Source organism: Gavialis gangeticus, unplaced genomic scaffold, assembly GCF_001723915.1.
Source record: "Gavialis gangeticus isolate Ggan-Ray unplaced genomic scaffold, GavGan_comp1, whole genome shotgun sequence".
In the NCBI taxonomy this organism is placed as follows: domain Eukaryota; kingdom Metazoa; phylum Chordata; order Crocodylia; family Gavialidae; genus Gavialis; species Gavialis gangeticus.
In genome coordinates this window covers 102,431,658-102,451,021 of record NW_017729022.1, presented here as the reverse complement: position 1 = coordinate 102,451,021, position 19,364 = coordinate 102,431,658, and the positions used below count along the sequence as shown (strand labels likewise).

Below are 19,364 nucleotides of genomic sequence, written 5' to 3'. Positions count from 1 at the left end.
CTATTTTTCATGAGATTAATAAAAAAACTGTTCAGTTTTACAGTTAAACATCTCAAAGTGAAGTTCTTACCAGGCAAGAAATTAAAGAGCTTCTTTACTCAGCACACTTGCTCCCTTGCAGTTTCTGAATCTCATCTGATTATTCTTGTAATGAAAGCAATTTTTCATTACATACAGACCTATTAATTTGCAGCCAACACAACTATGTGAGAAAAAAATGGCTTGTGGATTCTCTACATAATTAAATTCCTATTACAGAATCTTTTTCCCTGGTGACTAACCATTAGCCAGAAAGAACCCGTGACATCCAGGTCCCAAGCTAAGTTTGCAGGGCTGGCTGTAAGGAAAACCATCTTTACCCTTTAAAAAAAATCAAGAGACTAGGCCCAATATACCATAGCATAATCAAGCAGTTTTTCCTTAACTTGTGCTGCTTTCGCCCCAAATCAGTATAAACCATTAAGAATAAATTGTGAAAACTTATTAAATATTTCTGTTACTTTTCAGAATATAACCTCACTTTAATATTATACAATGACACAGCACTATTATATTAAAAAATTGTGTGCTCCCTACTTTCTTTCAAAGTTGCCAGGCTGTGGTTTGAAGAATGATAAGCCATATGAAGTTTCCTTAGTTCCATAGGAGAACTGGAAGGTCACTTTCTCTGCACGTCCAAGGAGATTAGGGAATTTGAGCCCAAGGACCTAGGAAGAATGGAAAATGATTTGATATCTACTATATGATTTTGCTAAAATAATTAGAGACACTGAAACACTTATGTCGCAGACAAATTTACCTGTGTTTCTACTGCAAAGGATTAGAGGTGGAGGGGTTTTTAAAAGCCAATTTAGTTGCCCATAATTAGGCTCTTCATATAGTTCTTACACTTCTGTCAGCACTGACAATGAAAATTATTGATCTCAGTATTATCTTTATTTATATAGCTGGTATTGCTTTCTGATATTCAGTACCATAGTGTATGACTTTTAGTTTTTCATGGTTTAAAAAGATGTTTTTACTGGAATTTTGAACAATTAAATTTTAAAAAATTGTTCTGGAAAAATGAAAACCCTGCATCTAACCTCAGTTGACAACAATTCTGTTTTATTTAAAGACCAAAAACTATGTGGCCTTTAATAAATGGTTATGTAGTAATATAAAAGATTTAAAATAATAAAATCACTTAAAATATATATACTCAACACAGACACAATATTACTGCTCTTGTCCATCAACAGGTGCTGATTGTTAAAACCAGGTGAAACTCAGGATTTTTAGTTCATGAGAAAACTTGATATTTTGATATTTATTTTCATTCTGCCTCCAAACAAAGCCTAATTTTTCAAAATTTTCTGCAAACCAAGTTACTGCATCAAGAACATCAACAAATGGTATTTCCAGAACAAAATATTCTCACAGGGACCCTAGCAGTTGCTGATGCAATTTGGTAGTCATGTCAATTTAACACTACCATTAACTCAGGAACAAGGGGGCAAAGACACCTTACTGCCCCAGAAGTCCTTGGGACCCAAGCCTACAGGAGAGTCCCAGAGCTGCAGAGCCTGGAGGTCAAGACTCCCCAGAAGCCCACCAGGAAATCTGCCTGGCAGGGGAAAGATTTGATCAGGAACATAACAATAATCTGATGGAAGTCTGAATAAGAGATATTTCACAAACATTTGGGAGTGGGTAAACTAAAAAATCTGAAGCAGCTCCAATGACAACATAATATATTGTTAAGTATTGGAAGCATTTCACTTAAATTTCCCTGGCTTCTCATACCCAAAATTCATTTTTTTTTTTTATATGACAGCATAACTCAGTTTAGCTGTGAAGGTAGAAAAATTATCTGCTACAGAAAGCTGCAACTGCTTTTTCTCTGGGGTGTTCTTAAAGGATGTCCTTTTAAGGAAACACGAAAAGGTGCCAAAAGGTATAAGATAAGACTAGCATATCCTATCAAATTTAAGCTGTCTTGGTCTAAAAGCCCTTGGGAAAGTGCAGAGATCAGAGATACAATATACAGTTTTATTTTTGCAATTAAGACTGTTAGGCAGCTCTTCACTATTACCACACTGATATAACAGGCTATTTATTTATTCTCAATTTCTACATATTTCAAATGAATTTAACAGGACAAACTTCTTGAATTTTGGTTAGTTGTTTGTATTTAAGCTATTTCAGTCCCCTGGAGACAAACATCATGCTTTTACAAGTCATATTTTCATATAGTTTAAGATATTTTCATATTAAGATTGTGTAGGAAGAATAACAAATATGGCAGATGACCAGCTTGACTTCAGTGAGCTTAAACACAAAAAGGAAGCTTACAAGAAGTGGAAGATCAGACCGATGACTAGGGCATGGAGGGATGAAATCAGGAAGGCCAAAGCACAATTGGAGTTGCATCTAGTGAGGGATATGAAGGGTAACAAGGGTTTCTACAAGTATGGCATCAACAAGAGGAAGACTGGGGGAAATGTGGGTCATTTACTGAATGGGGGAGGCAACCTAGTGGCAGATGATGAGGGAAAGGCCGAAGTACTCAATTACTGTACTTTTTTACCTCAGCCTTCACAGGCAAACTCAGCTCCCAAACTATCGCACTGGGCAGCACAGTTTGGGGAAGAGGCGAGCAGTCCTCAGTGGTGAAAGAACAGGTTAGAGACTATTTAGAAAAGCTGAATGTGTACAAGTCCATAGGGCCAGATGCAATGCATCCAAGGGTGCTGAGGTAGTTGACTGATGTGATTGCGGAGCCACTGGCGATTATTTTTGAAAATTCATGGCATTGGGTGGAGGTCCCAGATGACTGGAAAAAGATAAATATAGAATCCATCTTGAAGAAGAGGAAGGAGGAACCAGGGAACTACAGACATGTCAGCCTCACCTCAGTCCCTGGAAAACACATACAGCAGGTCCTCAAGGAATCCATTTCTAAGCACTTTGGAGGAGAATAAAGTGTTCAGGAACAGTCAGCATGGATTCACCAAGGGTAAGTCATGCCTGATCAACCTAATTGCTCTCTGCAATGAGATAAATGGCTCTGTGGATGCAGGGAAAGCAGTGAACGTGATTCTAGCAAGGCTTTTGATGACATTTCCCACAGCATTGTTGCAAGAAGCCAAGGAAGTATGGGCTGAATAAATGGATTGTAAGGTGGAGAGAAAGCTGGCTGGGTTGTCAGGCTCAGCGGGTAGTCATTAATGGCTCAAGGTCTAGTTGGCATCCGGTATAAAGTGGAGCGCCCCAAGGGCTGGTTCTGGGGCCAGTTTTATTCAATATGTACATTGATGATCTGGAAGACAGGATTGAGTGCACTTTCAGCAAGTTCACAGATGACACCAAGCTGGAGGTAGTAGTAGATACGCTGGAGGGTAAAGCTAACAATTCAGAGTGATCTAGACCAACTGGAGGATTGGGCCAAAAGACATCTCATGAGGTTCAACAAGGACAAGTGCAAAGTCCTTCACTTAGGGCAGAAGAATCCTAGGCACTGCTAGAGGCTGGGGAGCAACTGGCTAAGCAGCAGTGCTGCAGAAAATGTCAGAAGGAAAAATAAGCTGGATACCAGTCAACAGCATAACCTTCTTGCAAAGGCGGCTAACAGCATAATGGACCAAACTGGAAGCAGTGTTGCCAGCAGATCGAGGGAAGTAATTATTACCTTCTATTCTGCACTGAAGAGGGTCACATCTGGAGTACTGTGTCCAGTTTTGGACCTCCCACTACAGAACAAGTTGGAAACAGTCCAGCAGAGGGCAATGAAAATGGTTAGGGGGGCTGGGGCACACAATTTATGAGGAGAGGCTGAGGGAACTGGGCTTATTTAGTCTGCTGAAAAGAAGACTGAGGGGTGATTTGATAGCAGCCTTTAACTACCACAAGCAGGGTTCCAAAGAGGATGGAGCTAGACTGTTCTCAGTGGTGGCAGATGACAGAACAAGGAGCAACAGTTTCAAGTTGCAGCAAGGGAAGTTTAGGTTGGATATTAGGAAAAACTCTCACTAGGAGAGCGGTAAAGCACTGGAACAGGTTATCTAGACAGGTGGTGAAATCTCCATCCTTGGAGTGTTTTAAGCCCCAGACAGACAAAGCCCTGGCTGGAATGATCTAGTTGGGGATGGTTCTGCTTTGAGCAGGAGATTGGTCTTAGATGACCTGCTGAGGTCCCTTCCAACCCTAATTTTCTATGATTCTATATTTTTTTCCTCTACTGCTTTGTAATAAATGAAAACAAACAGAAGGAGGAGCTACTGTATGGGAAAAACAGAGAAACTTTCTGTAGGGCAGTGGTTCCCAATCTGTGGTACAGGTACCACGAGTGGTATGCAGACAACCTGCCAGTGGTATGCATTAACAGATTTATTATAATTACTTTATATGACAAAAATTTGCTGGTGGTACTTAAGGCTGAACTGAAAAATTTGCTGGTGGTACATAAGGTTGTATCATTTTAAATTAGTGGTGTGATCTGTCAGAGTTTGGGAAACGCTGCTGTAGAGGATATTTTAAAATGCATCAGAAGTGAAGAATTTTTTTTTCCTCCACTCTCATGCAACCTTGAAAATCTTTGGTATTAATTGTAACATCAATTAGTAAACAATTTTCAGACAGGACTGAAATTAAAGTTAGCCTGTTCCTTCCATTGTAATTGGCTATAAAATATGAATTCAATGCAAATATGTTTTACCATATTAGGATCTGGAAAGTCCTATACTTCTTATCATGTAACAACTGGCATTGATCTTTAAAATAAAAAAGGAAAAAGGAAAAGAAAAGAAACATAGTCTGGAAGTAAAATAACCTAGTATTCCTTCAAAAAAAGTCCATTTAAAATTGGTGTGGCTGAGAGCAAGTTGTTCAAACTTTAAGTACATAAAGCAAGGTAATTGTATTCAACATATATTTTAATTAATTTATAAAATACAACAAACAGTCCATTAATCTCCAATTCAAAACACAACCCCTCAAATGTACCTATTTGACCATTTGGCTAAATGAGAACCTGTGTATTGGACCAGATCCTGTAAAAATCCAGACATAGGCATAAGATACAAATGAATGTAAATGTGACCTACTTGGGCAGAACAAAAATTTATTCCGTTGTGTAAAAACTGCTGGATATTCTCAGTGCAGGTCCAGAATGAGAACTGTAGGGACACTGTGCATAAGCAGTATGAGGCAATGCTGTGCTGAGACATGCTATACCAGCCAGCTTCCAAACTCAAAGCAAAACTGCAACATTAGCATGGAGAGCTGCACATATGTTAGTATGTTCTGCCAACAGGCAGTTTACTGGCCCATGTGTCACGCCACATCACTTCCATTTGGGGAGCTAACAGGCACAGAGGGGATGCATCACACAGACTTATCCACGTAGGTAAGGGCTAAAACTTCTTAGCAAAGCCATACTGGAGAAATAAATTGGTTAAGATGAAGTTCTCATTTACACAACCCATAAGCTAACCTCAGGTTTGACAAATCAATGTAAGTTGCCTGACACAAAAAAAAAAAATGCAACATTTTAAAACCAGTCATACCATGCTGCCTTCATTATTGCCGACCATAGTGTTATAGCTTCCAGTTAGTCTTCTCAATTCTGTTACTTCAAATGTTACATCTAAACCATTTGGAAGGGCATCATCTCCTAAATAAACACATTTATTATTTCTTCAAGAGTCTTCTGTTTGCACAATATTGCTTTATAGCTGGATAAAAGACAATTTAAGCTAATTGAAAAAACATTCCTTTGGAATGTGAAACTAGTTGAATTAAATGCTCAAAGGAGACTGCACTATACAGAAAGCTAGCCACAGAAAAGTAGTCTTTGTTAACATCCAATTCAAGCAAAAAAGTTTGCCTTTTATAACACTGACCCTTTAAGTAATAGCTAGTATAACATGGCACTTGATACCTGCTTAATAAAAGTGCTGCAGGGTTTTAATAGGCATAGGTTTTACTTTTAGTATTAGGTATATGCGAAATAGTCAGTGGAACAATAATCCCAATATAGCATTCCAGGTGTCTTTCAGAATGCATGGTGCAATCCATTTAAAAAAAAAAAAAATCTGTGGTCAAGTTGTGTTCTAACTGAGCTATTCTACTGTAATGGTAGACAGAAGGCACCCCTTCTTTCCTTTAAGTCAGGGTTGGCAACCTAGGGCTGGCAGAACCATGCCATAGGTGACTTTTGACAATGGGGAGGCTCTTTTTGTATTCCACCTCAGTCAGCTGCCTAGGGTTAGAGCAGAGGGAGCAGCTCTGCCCATGCTATGCCATATTCAAACAGCAAGGGCTCCTGCAGGAGTGCTTTTGCCAAACCACACCATGGCTGAGCAGGGGCAACGGCAGCCATATCTTAATGATCCTTTGCTTCAAACTAACTCATTCCAGCCTCTGCCCCCGCCAGAAAAGACTGCTCTAAGCAGTTACAATGTCACACTTTTATGAAGTAATCGGTAGCATTGCAGACCTATCATTTTCAGTGACAGACTACTTCCCTAATTAAATAGGCTTTTTTCGATAATGTTGGATCAAGATTCGCTCCGCTAGCATGTAGTAGCTAAAAAATAAAACGTACAACAGTTAAGAAACCCACTATCACCTAATACATTATAATATATAATATATATTATATTGATCTTTACCAACTCACTAACTATATACAACGTATTTTTAAATTCAATGCACCTAATGATTTTTTTTCTACATCTGAAAGATACTGGAATAAGTAACAGCAACAGATTAGAAACAGTATAACACAAGTTTCATTGCTCTGCTTTCGCTATGTCTGAATGTTGACACCTAGAGTTTGCAACTAGGAAAGGCAGCACAATTTCATTATATGATTGCAAAATGAATTGCTTCAGGATTACATAGAATGTTGACTGGGAGAACAGATGACCCACATCTAACCAGTCTGTTATTTCTCTCCTGGAAATGTCTAAAAATATGACTTGGAATACTAGGGCTAATTAGTAGGTAGCACTGAAGACTTCACTCGGGAGACCAGACTGCCACGAACACTTGCTAATCGTTAAGAAAGACATTTGATTTCTATGCCAAGTGTGCATGTAATTTTTGCACCTATTTCTCTCTGTAAAGTAAGATTAATTAATAAGCCAAAACAAGAGTTTTGGAGTTCCCAAATAACACATATTATGCTTGTATAGAATTATTTATAGATACTTGTCCACTAACATAGGTACAATGATCCCATTTCATACATGCCTTTACTATCAAAATGGAAGAATCTTCCTATATGAACTCCAAAATACAGACCTCTACCATTTGAGCTAACAGAGTAACTAGCAGCAGTGACAGGATGTTATTCTATGTAGATACAATTCATATAAGGGGATTAGACACACTTTTTGTTTTGAACAAATTTATTTGTTCACAGCAAAGGAATGCAAAGACTGAGGACTTCTGGGGTTTGGTAGAAGACTATGTCTACTTGTTATAGACCGATATGCTTCTGTGTATTCAGACTAAGGTAGGCATCAAGTACAAAACATTTCAGTTTGAATGGTTGAAGTCTAACGAAGTTATAAACAACCTTAAATACGGTCTTACAGTGGAAAGTATCAGGCAACCTAAAAGGTAGGCTATGTTACGAGCCCTACCTGTAATACACACAGCTGCACATACATATGGTTATACAGAGAGAGCATTAATAAGGTTGTAAAACTTCTGAACCCAAGCTAGGAAATGCCAAACTTGAGGTTTTCTATGCAACTTTAGCTCTGTTACAAGGCAGAAGCATATTTTGATACAGTTCATTTACCAAATAATCCAGTACTATGTTTTTACCACAAAAATGTGCTGTGAATGAAAAAGGTTATATTGTGCCTAATATAAGGTGTTGCAGGAACAGTGTATGGTTTGGGAGTTAAAGTTATGAAGAGAAGCTCAAAGGATGTGGGTTTTATTGGCTCTACCACATATTTCCAGTACAATACTGAGCAAGTGTTCAAGTGTTTCTTCACCCTTGCCCTAGTTTCTATAACTATGGATGAAGAGATTTGTATTATAAACACTGACAGAAGCTTGTTTCCTCTCTCCCTTGCCCTCTCTATATAAAAGGAAATATAAATGAGACGTAATAAATCGCAGTGCTGCAATATTTACCTTGACAAGTATCAATCAGAACTTCCACTTGTCTAAAAATTCCCAGTCGAAGCAACTTTTCACGAGCTTCATGTGATTTTCTCATTACCTAGAGAATAAGATAAGGAATTCAGCCTTGAATCTCAATAGAAAATAGCTAGTATAATGGCTAAATATGCAAGGAGATCCATGCATCATTCCCAGACTTTGAAGGACATGTATCCACCTCCTGAAAGACTGATCCAGGAACCACTTCAGTAGCCAAGTGCAAGAAGATAAATTAAACACAGAGAGCATCCACTTCAAACATCTGCCTCTACTGGCTTGCTTCATAACCTTTATAAAACATTCTTTTGTATCCAATTTCTTCAAATCATGCTTTTAAAAGGTAAAAACCCACATACACCACATGGCAGGATAAGATCTTACGCATTCATCACATAAAACAACTATATACTACAACTTTGTTTTTGAAACTGTAGATAAAGTCGTATGTTAAATGCTGAGCTGAAGGTTTACAAAATGTTCTACATAAAATACTTCAGCCTCCAGTCTACAGAAAGTAACGGCTGTCTATATGGGTAAACTGACCAGCAAAACTACAACAGTATCATTAGGGCAATCAAGTTTCCAATGTTGAAAAGCTCTAAGAGCAGTATGGACAGCAGCAGTAAGAGTTCTCCAAATCACCACACCAATATTGTTCCAGAATACCCTGTTACACCCTTCTGAATGGTATTAAACAGATCCACAGTTAAGGCTGCCATCGAGAGTGAAAACTATCATAACGTATCTTTTTTTTTAAGCTATCAAATTGAGATAATCAGCTACATAAAGCATGATTCCACTCTTGACAGTGACTCTAAAAAAAGCATCACAGCATTTTAAGTTTACCACTGGTCATTAATTTTGAACCTAGTTAAAGAGAAAATATATAGCTTTTCTGTCCGTGCTGAACCTGGGATTTAAAAGCCCTTTTCCTCCTTGGTAATTATCAATAACAAAAATGTTGCATGCTAAACTATGTTTCCCAACCATTTTAAAATCTTTCAGACTGTAGATTTATTTCTCCAATTGGTATCTAATGCATGGCCATTTTCCAAGACAATGTAGTGTTTTATAAACATGCCATACTTACATCAATCAAGTTTTTAGCCCTGAAAACATCACCGATTTCATACATGATAATATCGTCTTTGGTTCTTCCAAGTCCATCAAAGTGTACATGTTGAACCACCACCTAAACATAACAGATGACTATTAACAAAATATTAAACATCTACTTAAGAGGAAATTAAAAGCTCTGAAACAGAAATAACACTGCTATCTGAATAAAGTTACAAGACTACCAGATTTATGAATGAATTACCACTAACATATATAACCAGCAATCCTAGAGCATGTGCACTTCAACAGGAAGTGCATGGAAAAAAATAAATACTTAACTCCAAATAAAGAACTAATTGTAGTTCTTGATAGCTCCCATAATTTTCAGAAATTTAGTCACAAATCTTTATCGATAAATCAGTCATTAGCTGGGGACTGCAGTAGCACAGGCACTAAGGCACACAGTTAACAACCCAGAAGTCATAAATTCAAGGCCACAGCAGAAGTATTCATAGTGTGGACTGTCAGATTGAATCTGTGAATTCTGCTAAATACCTTGTCACAATGACACGAAAGACAGAGATATTTCATTAGCTGAATCATATACCGATTAACAATTAACAAGACCAACAGTATAATAGTTGGTGTAATTCTTTTACCATTTACAATAAGCAAAGAGTTTAAATACAGAGTAAAAAATGAATGAAGTACTTGGGTAGCTATCAAATAATCCCCCACAACCTAAATACTGTAGACTAAAATACATGGTATGGTCTTTAATGCTGAGTTCTTAGATGATTTTAGCCATTTTTTCCTAGACAGCAGAGCACCTAGTTTACTGTCTACTAATGGACTATATAGATTACATCCTCATTATTTCTCCAGCTTTTTTTTGTGTATGTATAACTTCAGGCTTTCTGTCCAAAAGACCACAGATGCTTAAATATTCCCTCCCGCAATTCTATAAAATAAAGAATAGCAGCCACCTAACTTTAGCTGGCAGATCTTCAATAATAATGGTGGGCCCATGCAATGGACTAAACATTGTTTTTATTAAGGAAAGAAATGTTATCAAACTTCTAATAGGGTTTATCATGAACCAAGCCAATGGAAGAAAAGTTCTTAAAAATGGACATTCTAACAAATTCTATCATGATCTTATAGTTTTAAATGTATTTTAACAATCTTTCTCTTGTGCAAAACACAAAGGGAACACCAAGTATAAGATTTAATTTACTTCTTTTACATCCCAATTAAAACATTGATTTATGACATTCCATACAAAATAAATATATACATAAATAAATTCAGAACCTTTGCTTAAATACTCACATCCTTGTTTTCAAGAATTTCCTGTTTGGTTTCAGGTTCAACTTCAATTAGTTCAGCTTCTTCTCCTAAAGCACCTAAATCAGGTCCACTCATTGGAAGAGGGTCCAAACTCTAAACAACACAGAAAAATAAAAATGTATTTACTATTTTATAACTTAAATACTTTGCATTAAAAAGAGCTGTTTCTTCTATAGCAAATGAGAATATTTTTTCTAAATCTGGACATCCTGCCCATCATAATGAATCACGGAACCATAATACAAGGGATAAAACACTGAGAATTGAATATGCTGCTTTGCTTAAAAAATCATGCACGCTTACTAACAGAGTTTTATTATACAATAAAGGATTTCCAGGATGAGTATTTCCCTCAGTTAGACACTGTGCATGTGTTATGCTTGCCAAAAAACAGATGCATTTCTTCACATATATACACAGTTTTGCAGAAAAAGAAATCTTTCCCTGGATTAAAATTTTCAACACACAGCTTTTCTGTTTACTCACAGGCCCTTCAAAAAGACTGTATAAATCAGTTGTAAAGAACCTCTTTTCAGCAGGTAAGCTTATTTTAAGAGAGGCTTTCAGCACGTCAGGCAATATACAACATTTCAGAGACCAGGTTTTTTGGGGGTTAGGTGCCAAATACCTGACTGCCCAAATGAAAAGAGGCTTTCAGGAGGCCACTTTGCTTTATGCATTACTTCTTTTTTGATTTGTGAAAATAAGCGTCTTTACTGTCACCAGATTTCTTCCAAGTAACAGTTAAAAATGAAACACTGCCATTCAGCACTTTTGAGATACGGATTTAAGATAGATCAGTTCCATCACAACGTGGTCTTGTTTTCTGTATAGAGAATGCTGAAAAAAGGTTACATGACAGCACACGTTTGCGGTACTGAAGACCTGGGCAACACCTAGGGCTGTCACCAGCACAGCTGACATCACAGCACTCCAAGCAGGTTAATCTTCTGGAACGTTAAGAGTTGCCATTCTCAGGATGGAGCTAATCTAGGATCTTTTCCCCCACAACAACTGGTATTGGCTCTTTCAAAGGAAAGCATTCAAAACAGCTGTGGGATAACCTGATTCTGTATTAAGATTCAAATCAAATCAAATCACTGATTGTTAGAACTTGGTGAAACCTTTGCACACAAGCTTTACTTTTTCACCCCAAGGTTTTGCCTTTATGAGTTATAATAAGGTATGCTCATGGTGGCCGTAACAAAGGACCAATCCTGCACTCAGTACATTCTTGCTCCCAACGAAGCAACAGCTCAAAGTGCCCAAGACAATATGTGCGCAGGGAAGCACTGCTTTCTCTGCAGGGGGCTGCAGGGCTACAGGACCAGTCTTCCAACCACAGCCACCTCCACAGGCAAAAAAGCATGGGTGGGCAAAATGGTGGATCCAGCCAGTGGCTAAACTCCATTTCCCAGCAGCCCCTGTCCACAGTGTTATCCACAGAGACCCCAAGAGAAGCAGTACTGTGATAGTGCCCGGGTTTCCATGGAGACCACCCAAACAGTGCTGACAGGGCATGTGGCTGGGCAGGTAGCCCCTCTGAGGCAGGGGCTGAGATTCTGCAGCAGTGACAGTGTGGTCTGGAAGCGTGGCAGCCACGATCCACTGCCTGCATGTCCCCATCACTCCTGTGAAATTCTGGCCCCAGCTCCAGGGCAGCACCACAGCCCTACCAGCACTCTTCAGCAGGTCTCCACAGAAACCCCAGCTCCACCTGTCGGCCCTGGCACTCCTGGGGTCTCCTTGGAAACCCCCGCCCCGCCCTTCCTGGGTTCTCCATGGAAACCAGCCGCATCCACGTGGGCAGGGACTGCTAGGAAGCCGGGGGCTGAACTTTGCCCACAGACGCCGCGGCTCTCTGTGCGACACCAGGGCCAGAGCCTCTCCAGCTATTCAGGCTCAAGGCGCCGCCGAAGATGCGGGCTCTGCGTTCCCCCTTTTCTCTACCCCCAGAACACAAAGGCAGCAGTCGTTCCCTATCGCCAAGGCAGCAGGAGGCCCGGCCCCTTCTGCAGACGCCCGGTTTTCGACTGTGGCCTTATCCGGCCACGCCCCTGACAGGCTCAAGCCCCGCCCCCCGCGTGACGAGGCCCGGCCAGGAACCCCCGCCCTGCGCCTGCAGTGAAGGGAAGGGCTTTCTCCCATTACGGCCATTACTGACTGCCCCTCCCCCCCCGATCCCGGCGGCCCAGGTTGAGGGAGTCCCCGCGGAGGAGGGAGAGTGGGCAGGCCCGGCTGCTGCAGTAAGGTTGCGAAGCGGACGCAGCCCCCGCCCGGGGCCTCCAAACACGCGCAACTAAAAAAGTGGGGGAGGGAGCACCCTACCCGCGCCTGCACCGTGCCCATGGCTGCTGCAGCGCCGGGTGAGCGGACGGGCGGAGGCCGCAGTGCCTCCCTCAGCGCCTGGGCACGAGGGTGACTCTGATAGGCAGCGCGGCGCCCGCGCCCATTGGCCTGCAGGCCAGAAGGGACGAGGCGGAGGAGCTCGGCTTCCGGAAGTGGCGTGTAGGGGAAGCCCCGCCCCCAATCTGCCTGCTCCACGCCCTGCCTCAAGGTCAGGGTAGGGAACTCCTGCAGGGGCGGGTCCTTTGGACACCTGGATCTGGTCCCAGGGGGGCGGGGGAGGGGCTGTTAGGAATGGTTTACACCCGGGTTTTTCAGCCAGGAGGTGGCTGGGGTGCCAAGGGATCCTGGACAAGGTCAGCTAGCAGGAGTCCCAAGAGAAAGCCTGATATCAGATGAAATATATTAGCTTTACACAAAGACCCTTCCTTGTCTGGTTCTCTCTTTAACCAACACAGCAACAGCCAACACCCAAGAGAAAGCTGGAGCTTTTAGTCTGTAGCTGTGGGTTTCCCATGTTCTTTGCAACCAAAAAACTCCACTATTTTTCCAGAGGTGAAAAAAAAGGGCAAATGAAGAGCAGGCATTTTGCAAGGGCTGCCACAAGCCTGTTCAGGGGTGCTGCGAGTCAAACAAGATTGAAAACCACTGGTTTAAACAGTGTTCAGATCCAGTCTTGGCTAGGTGCAGTGACGGCACAAGTTCCAGGCCACCCCTACTCCCAGCAATGCCACAGCATCCCACTCAACCCCATTACTTTCACTCAGAAAATTATGAGACAGGAGAGTTTGGAGTAGGGAAGTGAAACCCTAACCCCTTTAGCCAATAGCCCCATTTTTAGGTCAACGTGTGGAAGGTACATTCAAAAGTAGTGCTTTTGAAATGCATTTAAGCCAGATCAGTTAGCGTGTCCTAATTTGCTGTATCTAGTGGCTATGAGAATGCTGAAAGAACATTTGAGCACAAGTTCACAACACTGTTAAAGACTTGGGCAATACCTATGGTTGTCACCAGCACAACCACATTTGGAAGATAAGTTCAAAGGTTCCTTTTGAGAGAAGGATTTTTAAATGTGTGGATAGGTAGTAACAAAACTGTTAAAAATAAAAGGTAGCTTATTAGCGAATCAGTATTATGTGACAAAACAGAGGGAAACACAGCTCACATAAGTGGCCTTTCCTGTGTTTACTGTATATCTTGAGTGGGAGATTTCATGTCACAAAAAGTTACAGGGCTGGTACAGCACTAACCTTCCCAACATGAGCACAGTACAATTGATGCAGAAGCCTGAAGCAATTACTCCAAAGTGTCAAGTCCCAACTCCTATCAATTTGACTGGATGGTAAGAAGAGTTAACTCTTTAACTGCTCCTCATCTGAATGGATCAAATGAGAAAAATGTTGGATGCTAGATTAGGAGCTGGGATTTGGTCTAAGAAAGAAACCAGATGGAAAAAAAAAAAAGACAGAGAAAGGAAAGGAAAAGAAATCAGAATGGAGGACAAAGAGAAGCAAAAGACTGAAACAAGAAACTTTGAGTTATGACATAGAGATCATATTTGCAATCCTCTTGCTATTCTGTTATGTATGGTATATAAAGCTAATGAAATATAAATCACACATACACTTTGGTCTCTTCTCTCAGTTTGATATAGTAATTTAAAGGAGGCAAATTGTTATCTGTCAATTTTGGGATCAGCTCATACAGAGTCCAGTCAATGACAAACTTTCATTGGAACAGACCCTGGGCATGTTTTTTATGTGGTTCAGGACCTCTGTTTTGTTAGCAGACCTTTATTCCAAATGCAAACTGCAATCAGTAGAATTTTGCGCAACTAAGATGTGAGAAACCTAATTTCTCAGAAGCAGAACTCCAAAATAGTCTCAGCTCCACTGTGCTTTTGGCACTGCTTGTATTTGTTTGACAACTTTTCTATTTCAGCAGATATCTAGGCTCCCAAGTTTCGAAGCTCAAGCTGAGGTTGCCTGCAGGGAAACAGAAACTAAAGTAAGGAGAGGGAGGCGGAAGGAAGGCTCTCATTATTGACTGTGTAGCTGGCCAGTGACTGTCATCCTTCCCTGAGGTCCCTTCCAATCCCAGTGCTCTGGGGGAGGGGTGGAAAAACTGCATAAAAGGCAGCATTGTTTCAACTACCCTGCTTTGTGCCTTGGTGTCATTTGAGTGAGGGTGCACCTTAACACACAGTCACACACCCATGTCGTGAGTTTTGCCTGTCAGCAGCCAGAGGTGCAGGGCCACAGAACCCAGAAGCCCTGCACCTATCTCCTTGAAAGCTGGCAGGCTTTGTGGCCTCAATAGGGGCTAGCAAGCCTGCAGCTTTCACCCTGCTGCACCTAAACACAAACATGTGACATGAGTTTTGCTTTCAAGACTTTGAGGTACAGTTTCCCCGAAACCCCTGCACCTATCTCCTTGAAACTTGGCAGGCTTCATGCCCTCAAGGGACTACCATTCCTACAAATTTCATCCAAATCAGGCCAGAAATGACAAAGTTATAGGCTATTTTGAGCTTCCCCATTATAGCCTATAGGTGAAATGTTGAAACACCGAAACAGTGAAACAAAATGAAACAGAACTGCAGTTTCAATTCAAAATGAAATTCAAAATGAAATGCTGTTCCATTGAAATGTTGAAATGCTGGTCAAAATGGAACAGTGCCGTTTCACACAGCCCTAGTACCTACCTCTACCCTTTGAAAAAACAGAACAGGGCTCACTGTTTTAAAGAATGACTACAAGTGGTATTGGTGGTACTGGCAATAGCTTTTAATAAGAGCATTAACTAAGAGACTGATTGAATGCCTTTCCTCTGCCTAAGGGATTATAACCATCAGACTAATCACTAGGCTGGGTGAAGGACACCCTTCACCTCTCCTGCTGAAGCTATGCCCAGAAATAAAGGTAAGATTCATGAGGGCAGAAAGAGTGCAAGAAGGAATGCGACTATGCTGCTTAGTGGTTGGGGGCTCACCTGGAAGAAGTGGGGTTAGGTCTGAGGTCCCTCTTCCTGTTGTTCTTTAATACAATCATTGCACAATGTATTGCAGGGACAAAGACCAAGATCTTCCATCCACACCTTCCCAGGTGAGTACCATGCCACTGGCTAAGGATTTGGTTGTTAGGACAAACCCTCAAGGCATGGGAGATGTGGGTTTGAATGCCTTGCACTCAGCACTCCCACTTCCTTGATAAATGCACTAACCCATAGTTGTTCCATCAGAGAAGTACACCACCAGCACCTCTACAAAGTGGTCACCGTTGACCTTTTAGTACACCTTCCACATCAGTTTCCTTAAGGGACATCAGCAGGGGACAACCCTGTTTCTGGATCCTAATTAGGTTTTGATGGAGCGAGTTCCAGGCATGAACAGAAGCAAGACTTATGGTGCCCAGTGAGTTTTAGGCACTTTCTGGGATCACCTGCTGCTGAGCAGGGGTTTTAGACTGCAGTTTGGTATTTCATTGCTTCATATCTCATCATTTCTACAGTTATCCACTCCTGCTGTGATCAAAGATATAATTATATCTGATATTGAGCCAAAAAAAAGAAAACGGCCTCATTCCATACTAATCTCACCCTTTGCAAGATATACCCATATTTTAACCAGACATCCTCTAAAAATCAGGGAAAAATGGCTTCAGTGAGATTCAAGGGTACATTGATGTAACAGTTTATGGTGTTCCAAGGACCTTATAAACTTTGTTCTTTTCCATTTTTGGCTGAATACATATGATAGGGTAATTTCATCCTGCGCTATTGGATGAAACAGCAGAGAGTATATCGGGGGATAGGGGGCATTATTCTTCCAAAACAGATTCTAAGAATAGTGCTAATAGTGTTCTTCAAAGAAATGGTTACATGAAAACCAGTCATTTCACAATCTTGGCAACCTTTTTATTTCAGGGACAATTGGAGCCAAATATGGCTTTCAGTCTTCAATTGTTCCTCTCCAATTTATTCACAATACTGTATGCACACAGATTGCAGAAGTCATAGACTACCTAATCACTTCCACTTGAGGACCACTAAGCCACTTCAGATGCTCCCATTTTGTTAGTAGCATCTATTGGCAGTCTTGGTATCTTGAGTTCTACTAATCTGTCCCAGTGTTGTTCATTTTAACCTTGTAACCTTTTCCCAAAATAACATGCTGAAACATTCCTAGAGTTTTTTTTTTTTTTTAATTAGCAAGTTACTGAACATTCTCTATTGAAAAGGTTACCATTACATGCTCTTCACAACTGATAAGAGCTACTCTCCACATGTTATAAACACTTAACATTGTTAAATGCTAGAAACACAAGAAATGTCTCAAGGAGAATTTAAAATATTTATCAAAATCCAACACAGCTTTGAATTTAAGATGACCCTCCCCACAATAATTAAATTCTATACATGGGAAATGATAAAGGTATTACAATTTTCCATGTATAGAATCTAATCAATGAAGGGTGGGGCAGGCAGGATGATCCCTGTGACTTGCTCCCTAGTCACTTGGTGCCTCATGCCTCTGCTCCTGCTGCCAGTCCTGTGTTGGGGCCAAATTAACAAACCACTCAATAATTAGTGACACTACCCCAGATGATAGGCAGGCAGAGAGTGAGGAAGGACCCAGGCACTGTTGTCTATCATACAGCACCTGGACCCTGACTAATCCTAAGGTGAGACACACAAATTAAGTTTACAAATGCTCGGTTTATTAACAGCAACAACCAACCATAACACTATCAGCTATCTATTATCCTATCTTATGATCCTATAATCCTATAACTCTATACAATGCACAATGATAGGGGTACACAGACTAACACAAAAGGAAAGGAGAGGCAATATTCACCTCAGAACACCTGCAGAATCGCACACTGGGTAAGGCAACAAGTCAGTGGCAACTCTGACCCTAGCTTCTGGTCAGCAATCTGTCTTCCAAAATCCTATGAATGCATCAGTGGGGAGAGATCTCCAATAACTGCCTCCCAGGCACTCAAACACATTGTTCACTTCTCAGACTTCACTCTCATTCAGTGTTTGGCTGGTCCACAGACAATATATATACCAATAGGCATGTGTACCATACAATCGGAATGCAACCACAAACCAACTCAATCCGTCTTGGTCTACAGAATTCACGCACAAACCTTCCTCTCTCACACATTAAAACATCTACCAATCTCACTACCTTCCAGACACATAGATACATAACAATTCACCACACACACACACATATATACTCTCCTTCACGCCTCTCCTTTCCTGTGCCTCAGACTCCCAGTCGCACACACGCGCACAGAACTCTGCCCACAGAGTTCCTCATATTCCTTCTTTGTGTGTGGCACTTATCACTGCACACAGCTCCTCAAAATTAGTAACACTGCCAGCAGTGTAAAAAGCTGCCTTGTGCTGGCCCCATCAGTACAAAAAAGATGCCCTGTCAAGTAGCTCAGGGCTACTCAGTCTAAGGAGCTTCTGGGCCCCAGCTAATAGGGACCTGGGGAAACTACCCCTTGTGCCAGCTCGACTGCTGAAGCAGCCCTGAGAGTTCCCTGCACCCTGCACCCACTGCAGCAGTCTGGCAGTGGGGGCTGCTGCCTGGTTGTGACCTACTGCACACCTACCAGACCCAGATGGGGACTGCACAGCCAGTAGAGGAATCTGCCCCTTTGGGCCAGCTGCCAGTGGGCTGTGGCTGCAGAGTTGGCTTTTGTGTGGCACTACTGCCATGTGTGCCCCCTGCTCAGCCATCTGAGTAGCTATCGCCTGGAAGGTTCTGGGTGCGGTGGCCTGCTTTGAACTGTCAAAGCATGTCCTCCTGGCCCCAACTGGCCAGGACATCAGCCACCTCCAGTGGGTTCAAGGTGCCAGCTCTGAGTAGGCTCCTCTGCCTAGGTCCTGCCACTTGCCTCCCTAGCAGGAATTCTGATGTTCCCTACTTGAAAACTGAGAAATCTCTGATAAAAAAAATCCCAAAGTCACTCTGTAAAATACCCTGAAATCCATGTTCCTCCCCAATTAAAACAAAAGACCACTATATATGGAAAGAAAGAACGCGAGAGACAGAGAGACAATGATCAGTTGGGCAATGTTTTATTGATGTATCTACAGTGTTAAAGCAACTTGGAAGCCTACCAGTGTAGGCAGCTGGGCATGCAGGGCATGTGCTGGGGGGATGGGGGAATGTGGGTGGCTGTGGGTAGATTGTGGAGGGACTGTGAAGAGGGGCTGCTCAGGAGGAGTGGGTTCCCTGCCCCATGCAGGATGCAGCCCCCCTGCACAGCTCAAGGACTGCCCCCAACAGGGGCCACATGCCCCACCCCCACTTGCTCCCTTAGCCCGTCCGATGGCTGCCCTGCCTGGCCCCATCCCCTGCTGGCTCCTGCAGCCCCCCTGATGGCTGCTCCGCCTGGCCCCATCTCCTGCCAGTTCTTGCA

General features: G+C 41.7%; 1 protein-coding gene across 1 annotated transcript in view; it reads right to left on the bottom strand.

The window, feature by feature from the left end:
• SAMM50 (SAMM50 sorting and assembly machinery component) overlaps positions 1-13,000 on the bottom strand; it is a 40,635-nt gene extending 27,635 nt beyond the window's left edge. The window contains exons 1-6 of the mRNA XM_019515750.1: positions 12,901-13,000; positions 10,555-10,665; positions 9,254-9,355; positions 8,137-8,224; positions 5,547-5,653; positions 577-707 (exon numbers count right to left, since the gene is read on the bottom strand). Of these exons, the coding sequence (XP_019371295.1) occupies positions 577-707; positions 5,547-5,653; positions 8,137-8,224; positions 9,254-9,355; positions 10,555-10,665; positions 12,901-12,921 (560 nt within the window). The 5' untranslated portion in view covers positions 12,922-13,000. The remainder of the gene's footprint in view (positions 1-576; positions 708-5,546; positions 5,654-8,136; positions 8,225-9,253; positions 9,356-10,554; positions 10,666-12,900) is intronic.
• Positions 13,001-19,364: the final 6,364 nt, after the last annotated feature.